An 18,750-nucleotide genomic window follows, 5' to 3' on the forward strand; every position below is an offset into this window, starting at 1 on the left:
TTGGGTGGACCCCAGGAGTTTGTGATGGACAGGGAGGCCTGGGGTGCTGTAGTTCATGGGGTCTCAAAGAGACGGACACGACTGAGCGGCTGAACTAACTTGTTCAATCCTTCTTTTACAGGTTTTTCCTTAAGTTCACACCCTCAAAAAAAAAAAAAAATTACCTAATGTTTATCTCAGGTTCTAAGATGATGGATTTAACTTCAGAATCTTTCTCAACACAGAACACCAGATTCTAAAAATAGTAAGTTCTCTAGGTCTATCACAAATTTATTTTAAGCAAGTTACTCAAGCCTTCTGGTGACAAATAAACTAGTCCCCAAAGGGACTCCAGCCACGCTCCCTCGTCCATCTGCCAGCTCCCGCACAGGTGGCTGTTCAGTCACTAATTTGGCTCCTTGCAACCCCACAGACTATAGCACGCCAGCCTCCTCTGTCTTTCTAGTGATTCATGTCCATGGAGTCAGTGATGCTATCTCACCCTCTGCTGCCCCCTTCTCTTTTTGCCTTCAATCTTTCCCAGCATCAGGGTCTCTTCCCATGAGTCCATTCTTTGCATCAGGTGGCCAAAGTATTGAAGCTTCACCTTCAGTATCAGTCCTTCCAATGTATATTCAGGGTTGGTTTCCTTTAGGATTGAGTGGTTTGATCTCCTTGTGGTCCAAGGGCCTCTCAATTCAAAAGTTATCAATTCTCCAGCAGAGGAGTGAGATGGAGAACAGAAGAGAACAACATCGGGTCAAAGGAAAGGCACTTAGAACCACCCTAATCTCTTCAATTTTATTGTAGGACACACTGGGGACAGAGGAGGGAAGTGGAGGAGCGATGACAAGAGGGTAGCTGGGGGCCTCCCCCACCACGAGCCTTTGAACCTAGTAGGGGATCAGGCAGAGGCAGCAGGGGAGGATGCAGGAAGTGCAAGCATCACCTTCCATGGGACAAGGATCCCTCATCATGGCGTTGGCCTTCTTAGCCCAGCATGAGGGGAGGAGCCTGCTGGGTGGGAGGGCTGAATGTCTGCAGACACCAGGTGGCTAGTGGGACGGGTTACTGCCACCCATGCCTGGAAGCACTGAGACAGGCTTAGCGCCGCCCCCTCCCTGTAAGCGGCATGAAAGCGCTGCCTCCCAGGAGGGACACAAAGAACCTGGCCGAGCTTGCTGGCTCGCACCTCATTTGCTCTAGAGAAGACAGGGGAACCTGACATATTGGTTTGAAAGGCTTTCTTTTTCGCCTTGGTGAAAACAGGCAGGGGAGAGAGGTGGGAGGGACGAGACAAAACACTGCCAACATTAAGACACAGGCTGAATGTCAAGCCCACCACTGAGTCACCTTGCGCAAGTCACTTCGCTTTCCTGAGACTCAGTTCCTTCATCTACAAGACGAGAATGACGGCTATCCGCCTTGCGTCCTTTGTTGTGAGGAATAAATGAGAAAACACATGTCATCTTGACACAGTGCCTTAGACGGAGAAAGCGCTCAGTAACTAGCTATTATCGTGATACGCAATGCAACATTGAGAACAAAACTGTGAAGACTCAGTAACTAGCTATTATCGTGATACGCAATGCAACATTGAGAACAAGACTGTGAAGAAGGCTCAGTGTGGAAACTCTAGTGGCGGGCAGGGGGACTCAGGTGGGAGGCCGGGGAGTGCATCTGAGGAGATGTTTGCCTTCCTTCCCCTTTCAGGCTGAAGAGGGAGCCCCCCCACCCCAACCCCAGTGGGGCTGGGGAGGGGCATACGTAGGGGTGGGGAGGGGTCTTCGTGAAAGCCCCAGGGCTCCTCATGGGCCCAAGTGGAAGATAAGGATACAGTTGGGGGTATACGGATCCTCTGGGGACTATTTTTAAAAAGTTGGTCAAGAAGAAGGAAGAGAAGGGGGATGTTTCTTCCCACAGGAGCAACTGCAAAGACATCAAGCTGGATCCACCTAAGCTTTCAGATCCAGCCATCATGGGGCGGCTGCTGGGGGGACACCATCGTCCCCTTCTTTCTCCTCAGTGCCGGAGCTATCAAAAATACATATAAACTGTGAGAAAGTTCACATAAAAATGCTTTCTGCATGTATAAAAAAAAGACTGGCCATGGTCAGTGGCTTGGGATATGGACTCAGCGGCCAAGGAGAGCTGGTGGCCGCCCAGCGGTAGATAACCTGGTTTGGGTGGCCTGACAGCTGGGACAGCGCCTGCTCTGGGGGAGGCTGCATTCTCTGGAAGACGTTTCTGTGGAGCTGAGGTCTGGGGTGGGAGGCGGGTGGGGGCTGTTACGGAGACAGTGGCTCCATGAGTCTCGCTGTGACCTGTGCTGGGGTAGGCCGTAGGGGAAGCTGAGGCCCTTGGCCTCAGTGGACTCCTTGTCAAGGGCAGAAGCTTCCTTCACAGTAAACCTCCCAGAGAGCAGGCCTCCAGGAAGTCCTGAAACAGGTTCTGGGGTCCTGTCGTAAGATTGGATTGAGTGGTCTGGAGAGCAGCAGGGTACAGTATGACTTCCCCTTCTGAAGGAGGGTTCTGCCCAGAGCTTCCGGAAGGCTGACGTCACCTGGGCAGGGGACCCCAGGCACAGGAGGGCAGCCAGGCAGGCCTCTGGCCTGGAAGAAGGCTCCAGACAAACAGGAGTGCTTCCTTGGCACCCCCCACCGCAGGCCAAGGCTTCTGGATGTCTCTTTTGGAAGGGGTGAAGGTAAGGAGGGGGGGGGCCTGTCTTTTTAGCACCCATTCTTCCCTATTGTTTGCCCTGCAAGGGCCGGGACTATTTGCCTGAGTGGGGTAGGTCCAAGGAGATGACCCCAGGCCATCTCTTTTGGGGTCTCAAGCAGCTACCAGAGCCAGGAATGTAGTTAAAGACTGTGGTGGCAGCCAGCGCTCAAGGTCAGCCAAGGACGCCCTGTCCACCCACCTCCGAGGCAAACCTTGGATGGCCGCCATTAGCTGACCCCGGTCCCCACGGGCAGCCTGAGAGGTGGAGCGAAAGGCTTGGTGTGTGACACATGGGAAGGCTGCTCTGGAGCTCCCGGGAGGAGAGGCCAATCCAGCTCCCTGTCCAGTTGGGGTCTCACCGGCCGGCAGGCTCACTAGGGCTGGAGGAGGGGCAGGCCGCGCCGGAGGCCCTCCTTCAGGAACTGCATGTAGGTGGCTGTGGACGGGTCTTCAAAGGTGGACGAGAAGCTGAAGACGTGGTTCTCAATGTCCTCGGGCTTCATGGACGTGATGTCCAAGAAGTAGTTGGCGTTGATGTGGTGGACCTGGGGGAAGAGCTGGGTGAGGAGAGCGGGGTGGGGGGCCCAGTGCCCCCTGCAGCCTCGACTTTCCTCGTCTGGGCTGATGACGGGCAGGCTGGGCAGCCGTGAGCACTGCTGCAACCGTTCCCCTCCTCCTCCGCTCACAGGGCTCTTAGCCTCCAGGGCTCCGCACCTCGCCCACCAGGCAAAACCTAAGGCCTTTCAATATCACCCCGCCCCCTAACCCCGCCTCTGTGCCCTTTGACCCTCTCATCTCTGATCCTACAACCCCTGAAATCCACATTCACTTCTGTCAAAATACTTGCATGCCCAGGCCTGTGTCCCCATCAGCTTCTCACTCCAGCTAGTGAGCGCCTTAAGGGCAGGTACCCGGTAAACGAACGGGAGAGTGCAGGCGACCCACCGCCCAGGCGAAGTCCTGTCTGCCCAGCTCCACCACCCGGGGCTCTGCTAGGCTGGGTCCACTGAGGGGGTCGTCCATGGACCGGTGTGAGCTGGCTGATTCCCTGAGGCCTTCCCTTCCCTGAGCCTGAGACAGAAGCTTCCCTGGTGGCTCAGCTGGTAAAGAATCTGCCTACAATGCAGAAGATCCTGGTCTGATCCCTGGGTCAGGAAGATCCCCTGGAGAACGGAGTGGAAACCCACTCCTTGCCTGGAGGATCCCATGGACAGAGGAGACTGGTGGGCTACTGTCCGTGGGGTCACAGAGTCGGTCACGACTGAGGGACTGATGCTCAGGGCCAACCCAGCTCCTGCTCCTCTGCTGCTCCCCACCTGCTGACCTCCCACCCTGCCCATCCCCCAGGACTGAAAGGAGAAGGAGCTGCTTTGCTCAGAAGAGCAAGCGATGCTGAGGCTCACAGGTGGGCGCCTGTTTTCAGAGCCAGCTATGCTTCTTTCTTGTGTGGCTTTTGCCATGTCTCTGAACCTTTCTGAGCCTCAGTTTGTAAAAATCACCATTTGTGATCATCGGTCTCGCAAAGCTTCTGTGAGACTCCTGCTTGAGGACGTGAGTGAGTGCTGTGTCAGGGGCCCTTAGGAAGAGCGGGGGTCTTGCCTCTGCCTGGGTGGTGTCAGATCCTTTCTGCTGCCACCAGGCCTGCCACCTGCCACCCCTCATCCCTGCCACGCCAGGGCTGGCTGCAATGGTCTGAGGTGAGACTTCCCTTCTGGGTCACATTCCTGTCTACTCTGCTGCCCACTGTGCCCCAGAGTGCTGCTGAGGTCCCCATTCTGAGGGAAGGTCCGACACCTGCAGGCAGGCCGAGGGGACATCAGGGGATAACTGAGGCTCGGACTGGCTAAGAGACCAGCCAGGAGGTGGCAGAGCCAGACCAGGATGATGAGGTCTGTAAGCCACAGCCCTGGCTCGCTGCTGCTTCTGCCTGCGGCCGAGGCCGGGTGGCGGGGACCTACCACAGTGCCATTGGGCAAGCAGATCATCATCTCCACGGGGAAGCTGTACTTCTCCAGGTGCAGGCCGGCCAGCTTCTGGTGGGATGGGTTCTCCTGGTTGTTCTGCAGGGACAGTTGGGTATGTTCCTGCTGCCTGGGCTCCACTGTCCCAGGGGCTCCCATGGGGCTCTTCCCACCCACCTGCTGCTCACCTGCAGGTCCTCCAGCTCCTTCACCAGGGACCAGGTGCTGATGAAGCTCTCATTGAGGAGGGCGAGGATGGGCGAACTTTCCAGGACGGTCTCCCGGAGAGTCCGCCCCGAACCTGTTCAGGTATAAGCAAGGTCAGGACCCCGCATGTCTCACTGGGATCTCAATCAGCAGGAAACCTCAGGGACTACAGAACACTCTGTGCACCCAGGTGAGATGACAGTGATTCAAACAGCGCCACAGAAGAGGTACTGAATTCCTGGTAGCTGTAATTAACATCAGTAACATACTGGAATCCTGGGCTGAGACTTGGTGTTGGGCCCCACCTGGCCCAGGGGCTTGCAGACAGCTTCTTAAATCCACTAAATACTGCCCCAGGGCCTTTGCACAGACTATCCTTCTATTTATCTAAAACACTTCCTCCTGTCACTCGACAAACCCTTACTCATCCTTCAGAGTCTCAGCTTGTGTCACTCTTTCAAGTAAGCCTTCCCTGACCCCCAGTTACACACTCTTGGGCCACTCTGGACCTTGCCTTGTGTAAACTTGCCACACTTGTAGCGTCTGCCTTCTGCACGCACTGCGTGCTCCCTGAGCCCAGGGACCGCTTCTGACTTCCTCGATGCAGGATGCCCAGCACCTAGCCTAGGGCTAGGCACAGGAGGTATCCGGGATGTTTGTCGATTGGCTGGACAAGGGCTGGGGCACTGTTTGCTCCTCTTTGTAACCCCCATCAGGCACCCAGAGAATTCTGCACCAGGGGGTCTTTGGAGTATTTTTCTGATTAAGTGAAAAGTGTCCAGGCTTTGGCACTATTTTTCTCTGACTTGTGTGCAACACTTTCCAGAGCACGGACACTTTCACATCTGTTTTCACAATGGTGGGAGGTAAAGTATGTTATCCTCTTATTGCTGAGAAAACTGAGGTCTGGGAAGGAAAATCACTTGGCCAAAGCCTCCTGGCTGAAGATGGCAGAGCTGGACTCCTTCTCCAGAGTCCAGCAGCTTCCTCGGAGCTCAGCACAGCACCCCAGAGCCCTCAACGCACCTCCCTGCCCCATGCGGTCCTCAAGCAACCTCGGGCTCTGAGAGCAGAGTCCCGTGGTCTCAGAGCCCCCTGCGCCCACAAGGAGTGATGCCGCCCCCTCTACCCGCAGACTGGCGGGGTCTCCTCACCTCAGCAGGACTGGTCGTCCAGGGCCCCCCACAGCAGGATTGAGTGCACCAGCTTGTTCTTGGCCTTGGCTTGGTCAAAGGCCTCGGTGAACGGCAGGTAGGTGACCTGGGGCCAAGTGGGGACAGAGAGAAGCTCTTGTGTGCGGCAGGGCCCCACTGCAGGGGCTGAGTGTGATGTGCATGTAGGTGTGTGTGTGTTTGTAGTGGATATACGTGTATGTGCACGTATGCACATGTATGGATATGTGTACATATGCATGGACGTTTGTTGTGTGTGTGAGATGCTGAGCCAGAGCATGGCTCCGCCAAGTTCTGAAAGACAAAGGGGTGGCTCCCCGGCCCAGGCTGAGCCCCACAGGGAGGCAGCCTGAGCCACAAGCCCTGCCTGGCACTCGGTGCCCAGGGCCCACCTGCCGCTCCTCAGCTCTCCTCCCAGCCCCAGGAAGCCCGCCCCTGCCTGTGCCCACTGTCCTGCCTCACCTTCTTGAAGGGGTACATGGCCACCTCCAGGCGCCGGGCTGCCTCCTCCCAGCTCAGCTCCTGCTGCCACTGGATCTCCTCAAACACAAACTGGAGGGGCTCCCCTGAGGGCAGGCGGCTGTCGATCAGGTTGCCATCCTCGTCCAGGATCACAGAGGGCACCGAGGGGCCCAGCGCCTCCAGCTCCATCTGGGCCAGGGGTCAGTGAGGGATGTCTCAGTGAGGGGCAAGAGTCCTCCAGGGGCCCCGAGAGACCCTCAGAGACATGCCATTCATTGTAGAGGCGGGGAGACAGGCCCAGGGAAGGGCAGGGTCCGGTCAAGGCTGTGTACAGAGCCCACTGTCCAGCCAGGGCTCCACCGTGGGAAGCCGGCTGGGGCCCATGGCAGCTGCTGGACTCCGCGTGCAGGAATACGTGTCCTCCCAGGATCCTGCTTTGCCTGCCAGGAGCTCTGTCACTCCCTGTCCTGAGGCTCCTAGCCAGCTGGGTATCCCTGCAGCCAGGCTGAGAGACCCTGTGGCAGGGTTCTGCCTCCAAGCCCCACCTTCCAACCTGAGGCTTCCTGGGTGGCTCAGTGGTAAAGAACCCGCCTGCCAACTCAGGAGATGCAGGAGACCCAGGTTCGATTCCTGGGTCTGGAAGATCTCCTGGAAGAGGAATGGCAACCCACTCCAGTATTCTTGCCTGGGAAATCCCATAGACAGAGGAGCCACCAGGCTACAGTCTATGGGGTCGCAAAGAGTCGGACGCGACTACGACTAACCACGTGAAGGGACCACCTGTGCGCTCACCTGGGGTATGTAGCCGATGTCCACCTCCATGTTGCTGTTCTCACTGGCCCCGTACAGCCACTCCATGTCCACATTCAGAGACCTGGAGACGGGAGAGGGCGCCCAGGGCACAACGCCATCATCAAAGCCCATCAGACGTCAGACTTGATCTCACCGAAAGCCTGACGCTGGCCCCATTTTATAGATGAGGACGCTGAGACTCAGCAGGGTGAACCCAAGGTCTCAGAGCCACTGGGATGCTGACGGCAGAGCCTGGGACCTTTTCTTTCCAGGCTGCCTCTTCTAAAGGCACTAGGACCACACCACCCTCCACCAACCCAGGCCTGTAGTGTACAAAGGGCTTCTACATCCACGGCTCAGGCACTGCCCGCGACCCATGACTCTTAGAGGCAGCGGTCATCAGTGCCTCCCCCAGCACCTCAAGTTGGGCAGGAGTGAAAAACGGGTACTGTCCTCTCGCTGCAGGCCTCCTCCACTGTCTCCAGTGGGAAGTCTGGCCTGATCATGTGCAACCTGCAGATTCACCACATGAGGGCGCCCCAGGACAGGCTACCAACCACCTTGGGCCGGTGAAGCAGGCACTCCACCGCCCCCTTCTGCTCCTTGTTTCATCCAATCCAGGACCCCACCTCCACCCCTGGGCTGGGGGCAGACGTGCCCTGGGCTGAGCCCCCGCAGCACAGGGACTTGCTTGCTGAGCAAGGGAGAGGAGGGCCGGTCTTTCCTCATCATTTTCCCATGGGCCCCTCGTTGCCCTTGGTAACCCTGAATGAGGATGGCAAGTCGCTCCTGGTCCTGGGTTCTCTTCCCAGGCTGTCCCGGTGACCCTCTCACTCCTGTCTAGGACCCAGCCGCCCATCTAAAAGATGAGGAAACTGAGGCCTGGAGGGGCCCAGGGTCTTGCCCACAGCCACTGGTGTTACAGCTGAGACTTAGCTCTGGGCCATTCGGCTCCCAGCCCGGGTACCGTCCTGGTACAGAGTCACTCAGGCCCCCCTGAGCTTGCCATCTGGGATAAAGCTGGAAAGGCTCTCTGCATCCCCCCAACAAGAGGCTGACCCTGAGCAGGTGAAGCAGGTGGAGCAGGCAGGCAGGCAGGTGGAGCAGGCAGGCAGGCAGGTGGCTGGCATTGAGCCCTTCCAGAAGCCACCCCCAGTCCCCACCCAGGGTCTAGGGTAGCAACTGCAGGCAAGGAGGGCCTGCCCCTTAGGTCTCTGCGTGTGCTGTTCCCTCTGCCTGGCTAAACCCTCCTCAGCCCCCAGGTCGCTGCACAGATGTCCCTTCCTTTGGGAAGGCTTCCTGCACCCCCACCAGTCAGGTCCCTGCCCACCTGCCAGCCTTTCCCTAGGGTGCCAGGGCAAGGTGTGGTCACGGGTTTGTCAGCAGAATGAGCAGGGGTGGGGGGGCTCCAGCTTCAGGGAGGGGCTGCAGGCTGCTGCCTTGGGTTCCAGCACAGAGCTGGCTGGTCACTCCATCATCCCAAAAGCATGTCCCAGGTGCTGCCTGGGATGACGGAATGACCACCTCCCTGCCCCCGACCACCTCATACTGCCTCCTCCGAGGTCAGCTCCAGGTGCCTCCCAAGAGGAAGGGCTCTGGGGAGAGACTGAGGGGGGCTGAACTCTGGGAGCTGGCGGGGGCACACGTGAGCAGGATGCTAGGGTGGGATGGAAGCTCTCACCTGTGGTTGGGCACGAAGAGCCGGAAGTCACGGACGTGGGTGGCATCTTTGGAGAGGACGACGTGGCCGGTGAACTGGCCGGGGGAGAACCAGAAGGGGAAGTCGGGGGGCTCGCTGAGCTGGAACTCGGCATGGATGCTGGAGGGAAAAGACCTGGCTGGGAGTGGGTCCCCTGGCCGAGCAGAGCTTGCCTGCCCACCCCCTTCTGCCCCAAAGCCTGGAACCCACGCAGGGATGGCCAGACTCTGGGTGGGGCAGAGGGCTGGGCAGGGGGCGGAGGAGTGTGTGGGGCAGGGAGAGGGGAGGCCCTCAAGGTGCTGCCCTACCTTCAGGGCCCAGTTTCCCCGCACCTTCCCTGGAAGCCTAGCTGACCCTCCTCTGAGCTCTCACAGCCTCTCCAGGGGCTGTGTGACCTGGTGTCACAGCTCTTACGCACCCCCTTCCATGTGGATGACAGTGACGGCCATCAGCCCCATGCTAAAGCACACTCAGCACTTTTCCCTTCCTCCTGGAGGAAGTCACCCCTTCCCTGGTGCATGAGGAGGAATGTGAGGCTCAGAGAGCAAAGCTGCTTGGCCAGGCCCGCAGGGCAGTAAGTGGTGGTGATGGGGTGGTGGGGTCTGGCCCTGGCTCCCGGGGCTGTACCCTTCCGTGCTGCCCTGGAGTCCCAGGCCCAGGTGAAAACAGGGATGGGGCTGCCAGGACCCCTCACCGGAACATCACGGTGTAATAGAAGTCGCTGATGGCGGTCAGGCAGGCCACGGCCCCCTGAGGGGCAAAACGGGTCTTCACGAAGGGCCGTGGGTGGAACATGCTCAGGAGCCGGTGGATGATGACCTGCGGGGAAGGCAGTGGGTCCCGGGGTTGGCTTGCGGGGACCCGGCTCCCCTGGGTGAGTGTCGGCCCTGGACCAGGGGTGGGGCCAGACGGAGGCAGGAGTGCAGGACGCGGGGCAGGCCGGCGGCCTTGGGTCCAGGTGCGGGGCCGGGGTCACGGGGCCGCCCTCACCTCCTTGCCCTTGGGTGGCGGTGGGTAGAAGCGGTTGTTGGACAGGTAGCCAGTGAAGACACTCAGCTCACTGGGGATGATCCACCAGGGCTCGCCTAGCTCCACGTGGCCCTGGGGCGGGAGGAAGGGCCGGAAGTGGCGGGCGGCAAACACGGCACTCGGCGAGGCTGCCGCGGTCCAGTTGCGGAGGCCAGACAGGGCCAGGCGGGAGACCTGGGGCAGGGAGACCGTCAGCGCGCTGGGGCACTGAGAACCTCCCAGGCCGCCTGGAGGTCTCCTCGAGCCCTGAGCCAACCCCCAAACCCAGAAACAGAGGCTCTGGGAGGCTCCTGCTCTGGTCAGGACGGGGTGAGTCTGGCGGGTACCGTCCTGCCAGAGCTGAGGCTCACTTCGCCTCCCCCAGCCCCTAGCCTGGGAAGCGGTGCCCCTGCGGCCCCTCGGGTCCAGCCCAGGCCAGACACCTCTTGCGAGGACAGGGGAATCGAGGCAGCAGCAGGGTCACCTAGGACTGGAATGGGGGGCTCTGGGGGGGCTCTGTGTGTAGGCCCTGACCGCCTCTTCCCGCCTTCCAAGCCCAGGTCCCACTTCCCTTGTGCATAAGCCAGCAGACCAACCCCAGGTGCCCCCACCCCACCCCGGGCTTCCTCACCCCTCCACCTGCCCTGCTTTCTGCTCTCTAAGCTCCCTCTCCAAGTCTCCTCCCTGCAGCTAACGTCCTGGGTGACAAGAATTCAGGAGTCTGTCGGGGGAGCAGCAGCCACCTTTGGGTGAAATCTCTAGGGGCAGGGGCAGGATGAGACCACAGAGGAGGGGGAGGAAGGGCACCACTACTTCAAGTGTAGTCTGGGCCATGCTGGCTGGGCACCCCGGGCACAAGGCCTCCCTGAACCGTTTCCTCATCAGTAATCCACCCCAGTGCTGTCGGATAAGTGACGGGCAGGAGAGGAGGCAGGTCAGACTATGCAGGCCTAGAGCAGGAGGCGGCCATGGACCATGCAGGTCCCCTGGTCAGAGCCCCACCTTCAGTGGCTCTTCCCTGCCCTTATGGGTCACCAAAAGCAGCTGCCACGGCAGTGAGTGCCTGGCCCCACTCAGGGATCCCAGCCGCCAGAGAGCTGTCCCACCTTTGACAGTAACAAGTCCCCTCCTCCACCTCCCTGGTGAGGGGCCCTGGGCTCAAGGAGACTTGAGAGGTGGGGCTTAGGGAGCAGAAAACAGGGCAGGCAGAGAGGGTAAGGAAGCCCAGGGTGCGGCAGGGGCACTGGGCTTATGGTCTGCTGGCTTAGGCACAAGCTGAGATGATGGAGGAGAGTTCTCAAAGCAGCTCACAGGCAGGTTCTCAAAGCAGGGCTGGCTGAGTGGGGCCAGGCGGAGCCTGTCTGCCTGCTGGTCCTGCTCACAGGCTGTGGAGCTCTTGGGGAGCAGCCTGCAAGGTGGGGCCTGAGCTAGGGAGGCAGGGCTGGGGTCTTCCAGACCCCACCTCCCCTGTCAGTGCAGGTGGGCCCCTGCACCTATTCTCCCCACTCGGTGGGAGGGACTCATCCGCTTAGACAGCACTCCAGCCCGTCAATGGCGGACCTTCTCCACCCAGACCGTGCTGGATTCTCCCTTGGACGTCCTCAAGGACCTCAACTCCAGCAGTCCAGACTGACCCCACACCCTCCCTACCAGACCCGCGCCCCTCCTCCAGCCCCCATCAGGAGATGGGTTCCCCACGCACCTGGCCACCAGCCAGAAGCCTGAGATACCCCAACCACCCCTCCCACCCCCTTCCTTTAGGAGCCCTGCGCTGCCTTTCTGTCCTCCCAGCATCCCTCGGGCGGTCCTTCTTTTCCATCACCAAGGCCTCCCCTTCCCCCTTCCTGTCTTCCCGTCCCTCCTGGGAACTGGTCTTCTTCTCTTCCATTTCTCCCCAGCTGCCAGCCTGGAAAGCCTAGATCTGATGAGGGATGTCTCCTATTTCAAAACACACTATGGTATTTGGCTGCTGCAGAATGAAGGCCAAAGTCAGGCAACTGAGCCCCTGGGCCATCAGGCAACTTCTCTTCCAGTCCCACTGATGGGGATGCCCCTACCTGGGGTCCAGTCACCCCCTCTCTCTGCCCTTGGGGTCCTGCCAGGCATCTCCTGCCTTTAGGCCTTTGTCTGTGCTGAAGTGATGGTTCAGCTGAGACACAAAGGCTGAGCAGGTGTGGGCAAGACAAAGAGAAAAGGTGTTCTTGGTCGAGGGACCAGCATGTGAGCTGGCTCACAGGTGGAGGGAAGTCTGGACACCTGGAGCCGTGGACAGCTGAGAGGAGAGGGCAGGGGAGCGAGCAGGAAAGGCAGCAGGGCCTGGGGATGCCAGATCCTGGGAAGGCTTGAGACCTTGTCCACAGGGCCTTGGGTTCAGGTGGGGCTAGTTAGGATGGCACTTGTCAGGGTCATTCCCCACCCCAGAGCCCCTACCAGGGCCTAAACTTCAGATCCAGTTCATCGGAGCTCAAGAGAGCACCTGTCAGGGGCCAAGTACTGTGCTAGGGGCCTGGGGATTCATAGATGTGTGTCACAGGCCTTGCCCTGAGGAAATCGCAGCCTTGGAGTGGAAGACTGACCTGTAGAAAGTAATGATCATAAGCAAGGTGGCTGCATCAGCATGGTCTCTAGCATACCAGCTATTTCCTCCAGCCAGATCCTCCCTACCCTGTGGACACCGGCCTGAGCCCTCCTCCCCTGCAGTTGCTGTCAGAAGTCATTCCCTCTAGGGAGCCATCTGGGTCACAGGTTCATGCTCATCCCTCCTAGCTCCCCTACCAGACCGGGGGCCTGGACGGTGGGCACAGGGCCTGGCATGCTGGGTGCACAGAGGGCACTGGATAAAGGAAGGCAGGAAGGGAGGAAAGACGAGCAGAGCACAGACCATTCTCAGGAGGCGAGTACACACAGATGGTCCCCCCATCTCTGGTCCTGTCTCTGGGAGGTCCCCTGCCCCTCCTGCCCCAACTTACCCCTAGGAACCCATCTTTGCTCTTGGTCATGGACTCTGGGAGCAGAGGCTGGAATCGGGCTTCTATGGTGAGAGTCTCCTCGCTGGGGTCAGGGGGCAGCTCCTCCTCCTCGTAGTTGGCCGTAGGAGTAGACCCTATGAGACACAGGCCACCAGAGAGGGGTCCTCCCTTAGACGGCAGGGCCTTACTTCCTAGGATGTCCGCATGGGCCAGTGATTAAGGAAGCCATGCTTGGGAGGGATGGGGTGGGAGGTTGTAACAGGTAACAATCACCAAAGTAACAATATAGATTACATCGTTTATCAAACATATACAAATAAATTGTATATGTATTGGGCTAGCCCAAAAGTTATTTGATTCTCCCATAACATCTTACAAGGCTTCCCTTTTAGCTCAGTTGGTAAAGAATCTGCCTGCAGTGCAGGAGACCCGGGTTCAATCCCTGGGTTGGGAAGATCCCCTGGAGAAGGAAATGGCAACCCACTCCAGTATCCTTGCCTGGAAAATCTCATGGACAGAGGAGCCTGGAGAGCTGCAGTCCATGGGGTCGCAAAGAGTTGGGCATGACTGAGTGACTAACACTTATAACATCTTACAGGAAAACTTTAACGAACTTTTGGGCCAACCCAATATGATATACCGGAGAAGGCAATGGCACCCCACTCCAGTACTCTTGCCTGGAAAATCCCATGGACGGAGGAGCCTGGTGGGCTGCAGTCTATGGGGTCGATAAGAGTTGGACACGACTGAGTGGCTTCACTTTCACTTTTCACTTTCATGCATTGGAGAAGGAAGTGGCAACCCACTCCAGTGTTCTTGCCTGGAGAATCCCAGGGACGGGGGAGCCTGGTGGGCTGCCATCTATGGGGTTGCACAGAGTCAGACACGACCGAAGTGACTCAGCAGCAGCAGCAGCAATTTGATATACAAAGTGTACGTATAATGTATACAACATAGTATATCCCGCATATACAATCTCTCTTGTATATATCACATTTTGGCTTCACAGTAGTCCTGTGAGCAATATTATTAAGTCCATGTTACAGATGAGAAACTGGAGGCTCAGAGGGTTGAAGTCACTTCCCAAGGACACACAGCCAGGCCAGGCTGGCTGGTCCCCTTCCCTCAGCCCATCTCTGGGGTGAGGTCAGCTCTATTTCCTGGACCATTTGGGGCAAATCCCTCAGCCCTTCTCGGTTTCCTACATGAGAGATGGAACCCATGCTACTATGCATGTCTGGTCTTGGGGGCCTCATGGAGAAGCAAGGGCTGCTCGGGGAGGTCAGGCAACGTGGAATCAGGCAATCTTTGGTGTCACAGAAAGAGCGCTGGTCCTGAAGTCAGGAGACCCGCTTCTCCCTGATTTCCTGGGTGGCCCGTTTCCCCATGGGTATAAGGAGGGGCTGGACTGACAGGAGCTGAACTTGATTCATTGGATCTCTTCCTGCTCAGAGACCTGCCAAGTCTGTAGTCCTTCAAGGGTGGAGGGAGTCAGGATGAAGGCTTAGGGGGGTGGCTAATAGCAGGGAGGGGCCCCATGACGCAGATAATGGAATGAAGCATGGGTGGGTCTCGCCATGACTGCTCTCTTGGGGGCAGAGACCATTGCTTGGCATTTGTTGATGGACGGACAGACTGGATGGGTACATTCAAAGGAGTGCTTACCCAGGAATCACTGGAATCACCAGGATGCCTTTTTAAACTACAGATGCCCAGAACCCCCTGAGTCAGACCTACTGGGTCAGTCTTCAGGGGCTAGAACCTGGAGAAAATGTGCTTTTGATTAGCCCCCCACCCCCTACCCCCAGTGGCTTCTGATGGAAACCCCTGTTCTAAAGCATCCCAGTTACTTCTGCATTTCTAAGTCAAGGCAACAAAATTTCCAAACAGCAATCTGGAAACCTCAGAGGAACAGAGCAACAGGAATATGTAGGGTTACTGGTCAGCTTGCTTATCCAATCATATTACTGTCATCACAGGTAATTCTGAATAATAATGCCATGCATTTTGTGGCTCTTTGGTTTTTAAATAAAAGTTATATTTCCTGACTTATACGTAAACTTTGCTCACTATAGACAACTTGTAAAAATGTTAAGCTACGAAGCAGAAAATTCGGCATACATGACTGTACTACCTAGAGAGGACTGTTTGCCTCTATTTCCTACTTAGATTTGGTGTTTCTTTTTGGTTTTATTTTTTGTTCATCTGACAACTTGGTCCAGTTTTGTACTCGCAGTGGCTCAGGTGGTAACGGAGGGAGAGATTATTTTCCCCGATGGAGAAAAAGATTTGTGTAAAAAAACTAAAGCATCCCCAAGCTCAGCAAGCTTGGCCAACATGTCATTATGAGGGAACTCTGGCTCTCTAGGTGCAGAAAAGGACAAGGATGTGGCTGTGTGGCTGCTTGGAGAAGTGCGTGCAAAATACGAAGTCAAAGCAAACCTGCCCGGGACTGACCTGTGTACTTGCCCATCTGCTTTCATGACAGAACCTGACTGCCCCGGGAGGCACTGACACGTCTGCTCCACCAATTAGCATTTTTCATCTGACTCTTCTCCTCTGACAGGGACTGCAGGCCACCGGGCCGGGACTAAGCTGACCTACCCAACCCCATCCTGAGACACAGAAAGCCCATCTCAGACCTCGGGCGCTTACTTGCCTGAGAGCAGCTGGCGTCTCTGTCTTTTCCATCTATTGACCTACTTATACCAGGTGATCTGGGTAACAAGTAGATGCCCAAGATCAGAAGTTCAAGAAACATCACAAGATATGGACACAGAGGTTAGGGTGGTGATGGAGCGGTGGGAGAGACATTTTATAATTCATTAGAATGCTTTAGCTCATCTTTACAACCGAAATAAAATTACATCCAGGCAAAAACAGGTGACAAAGTAGGATAGGAATCTGACAGTTCCCCAGGAAGGTTTAATATTTAGTAGTAATAGCAATAGCTCCTGTCTATTGATTATCCAGGTTTCCCGGGTGGTGCAGTGGTAAAGAATCTGCCTGCCAATGCAGGAGATGAAGGAGACTCGAGTTCAATCCCCAGGCTGGGAAGATCCCTTGGAGTAGGAAACGGCAACCCACTCTAGTATGCTTGCCTGGAAAATTCCATGGACAGAGGAACCTGGCAGGCTACAGTCTGCTGCTGCTGCTGCTAAGTCACTTCAGTCGTGTCCGACTCTGTGTGACCCCATAGACGGCAGCCCACCAGGCTCCCCCGTCCCTGGGATTCTCCAGGCAAGAACACTGGAGTGGGTTGCCATTTCCGTCTCCAATGCATGAAAGTGAAAAGTGAAAGTGAAGTCGCTCAGTCGTGTCTGACTCTTCGTGACCCCATGGACTGCAGCCTACCGGGGTCCTCCATCCATGGGATTTTCCAGGCAAGAGTACTGGAGTGGGGTGCTATCGCCTTCCCCAGGCTACAATCCACAGGGTCGCAAAGAGTCAGACACGACAGAGCACACATACCATGCCATTGACTATCCACTGCATACTGGGCACTTTGCAGACGTTTTCTCTAATCCTCAAATCAGCTAGTGCAGGACCTGAAGACAGAAGCTCCCTAAACCTCGCCCTATACCCTCCTCGCACCCTCCTTTCCCTCCTGGGCAGGCTGGAGAGGCTTCCTGCTCCCCAGTCTCTCAAACTATACACATTAGGATCAGGTCAGCATCCATCTCACAGGCACTGCTAAGAGATAACTCAGAAGGTGCTTAAAGTGAGTCTGGTCCTGGGAAAGCGGTCCGAGAATGTTAGCTTGTAATATTCACCTGTGAGGAGAACAGGCTTGGGTGTGTGTGTGTGTGTCTATTGTGTGTGTGTGTGTGTGTGTGTCTGTGTGTCTCTGTGTGTGTGTCTGTGTATGTATCTGTATCTGTGTGTGTGTCTGTGTGTGTGTGTGTTTGTCTGTATGTACTCATGGTGAGGCAGCTTGCCCAAACCACCCACTAGAAAGTATCTCTGAAGCCCAGGGCAGCTTCCTCCTACTCCAGGCAGTCCTCCTGCTCAGAGCAGACACAGGGCAAGAACCAGAGGGCGGTGCCCCAGGTCCCTCCTCCTGGGTCCCCAGCCCCTCCTGGTACCTGTCAGCTTCTCAGCGATGGGCTTGAACTCCTCGGGGCTGATGTACATGTCCCGGTCAGTGTCCAGGGAGGAGAAGAGGAAGAGGCCTTCTGTCCCCAGGGTTTTCAGTGCTGAATCCTGCTTGGGAGGAGGCGCTGGGTTGAGCAACCGGATACCCACTGGTATCCCAAACCGCTTTCGCCACCACCTTCCTGAGTTCTTTCAGCCCATCCATCTCCCAAACATCTGTCCAAATGCCACTTCTGCACGCCCCAGAGCCCAGGTCCCCCGTTCCCATCCCTCTGGGTCCCTGTTACACTCCCAGCCTTCGTCCACTGTCCACTCTCCGAGTGCCCGATTCGTATCCGGATCCATCTAGAGTCACCCTCTTGGTCCACCCATCGTCCTCCCTGGACTCCCCTCCCCGCTGTCCCAGCGCCCCCGGCCCCGCCCGCCCGGATGCTCGGGTCCCAGCCTCTCTCAGTGCTTTGTCTGCGGTGAACTGTTCTAGCGCCCATCCGCCCGCTCCCCTAGGAGCCGTCCCAGCCCCGGCCTCGCTCGGGGCCAGTCTGCTCACCCCCGCATCAGTCCTTCATAGCCCGCCCGCTTTCTGGAGCCCCCCTTTTCCTTCCTGGCCGCCCTCCCGGCCCTCCGGCCCCGTCCCCCTCCGGTCAGGCTGCCCTCCCATCCCCGCCCCGTCCCCCACCGCCCCCGGCCCCTCGGAGCCCTGCCCGTCGGTGAGCCCCGCCGCCCGGGCCCACTCGAGTGTCCCCGGCCGGCCACCGCGCCCTCCCCGCCGACTCGGACCTGCCTCGCGGCCGCCTGGGCCTCGCTGTAGCGGGCGAAGGCCCGGGCGGCGGCGGCGGCCGCGGCGGCGGCGAGCAGGGCCCCCAGCAGCGCCAGGGCGCGGGCGCGGCGCGGCGGGGGCGCGGGCGGCGCGGCGGGGCCGGAGCCCGGAGGCCCGCGCTCGCCCGGCCGGGTCCGGCCCATGGCGGCGGCTCCGGGCGGGGTGGCCGCGGACGCGGAGCCGCGGCGGCGCGGGCGCGGGCGGGGCCGGGGCCGGGCCTGGGCGCCGGGGCGGGACGGGCTGGGGCCCTCGGTCCGGCGCACGGCGGCGCTGCTGACTCGCGAGTGCAGGGAGGGAGGCGCGCCGGGGCCCCTGCTCCACACACACCTCCCTGCCGTCCGGCGGTGTCTCCTTCCTTCTCTTTCCTCTCCGCGAATGAAACCGGGCCTCCGCGTCCCGCCTAGCCTGGAGGAGCCCGGGAGCACTTCCAGGCTGAGCACCGGGAGGAGATGCGAGGGAAGCCAGAGGCGGGTCGGGTACCCACTCTCCCCGCATCCCACCCTGCCTCTTATCCGACCTGCTTTTTGAAATGTCTCTGTAGTCATCGCGAAACAGAAAACTACCCAAGTTCAGCCCTCCCTGTTTCTTTCATGGTCTTGCTGGAAGGCCACCTCTGCAAATTCATTAGGGACAGGAGCTACCTGTAAGGACACAGGCAGGTGCAGCGCTGAACCCTCACCTGCGGGGCCCAAGTTTCTTCACCTGTAAGGAGGATTCAGAGAGGCTCTTCTGTGGGTTGGTTGGTGTCGTTCAGTCGCTCAGTTGTGTCCGACTCTTGGCGATCCCATGAACTGCAGCACGCCAGGCTTCCGTGTCCTTCACCATCTCCCAGAACTTGCTCAAACTCATGTCCATTGAGTCGGTGATG

The 18,750-nt window shown here is 58.1% G+C and overlaps 1 protein-coding gene across 2 annotated transcripts; it reads right to left on the minus strand.

The window, feature by feature from the left end:
• Positions 1-766: 766 nt before the first annotated feature.
• SELENON (selenoprotein N) lies at positions 767-18,392 on the minus strand. Of its 2 annotated transcripts, none has more exons than XM_061392899.1 (12): positions 18,210-18,392; positions 17,056-17,173; positions 12,971-13,104; positions 9,984-10,196; positions 9,688-9,812; positions 8,976-9,113; positions 7,295-7,376; positions 6,503-6,691; positions 6,023-6,128; positions 4,850-4,962; positions 4,659-4,760; positions 767-3,245 (listed from the first exon to the last, which is right to left on the minus strand). In XM_061392899.1, the coding sequence occupies exons 1-12, from the start codon at positions 18,375-18,377 to the stop codon at positions 3,075-3,077; spliced, it is 1,659 nt and encodes a 552-aa protein (XP_061248883.1). In that variant the 5' UTR covers positions 18,378-18,392; the 3' UTR covers positions 767-3,074. The 2 variants fall into 2 exon arrangements, with proteins under 2 accessions (XP_061248883.1, XP_061248875.1); XM_061392891.1 differs by lacking the exon at positions 18,210-18,392 and adding an exon at positions 17,843-18,040.
• Between the last annotated feature and the right edge of the window lie 358 nt (positions 18,393-18,750).

The sequence above is a fragment of the Bos javanicus genome, chromosome 2, assembly GCF_032452875.1.
Source record: "Bos javanicus breed banteng chromosome 2, ARS-OSU_banteng_1.0, whole genome shotgun sequence".
NCBI lineage: Eukaryota > Metazoa > Chordata > Mammalia > Artiodactyla > Bovidae > Bos > Bos javanicus.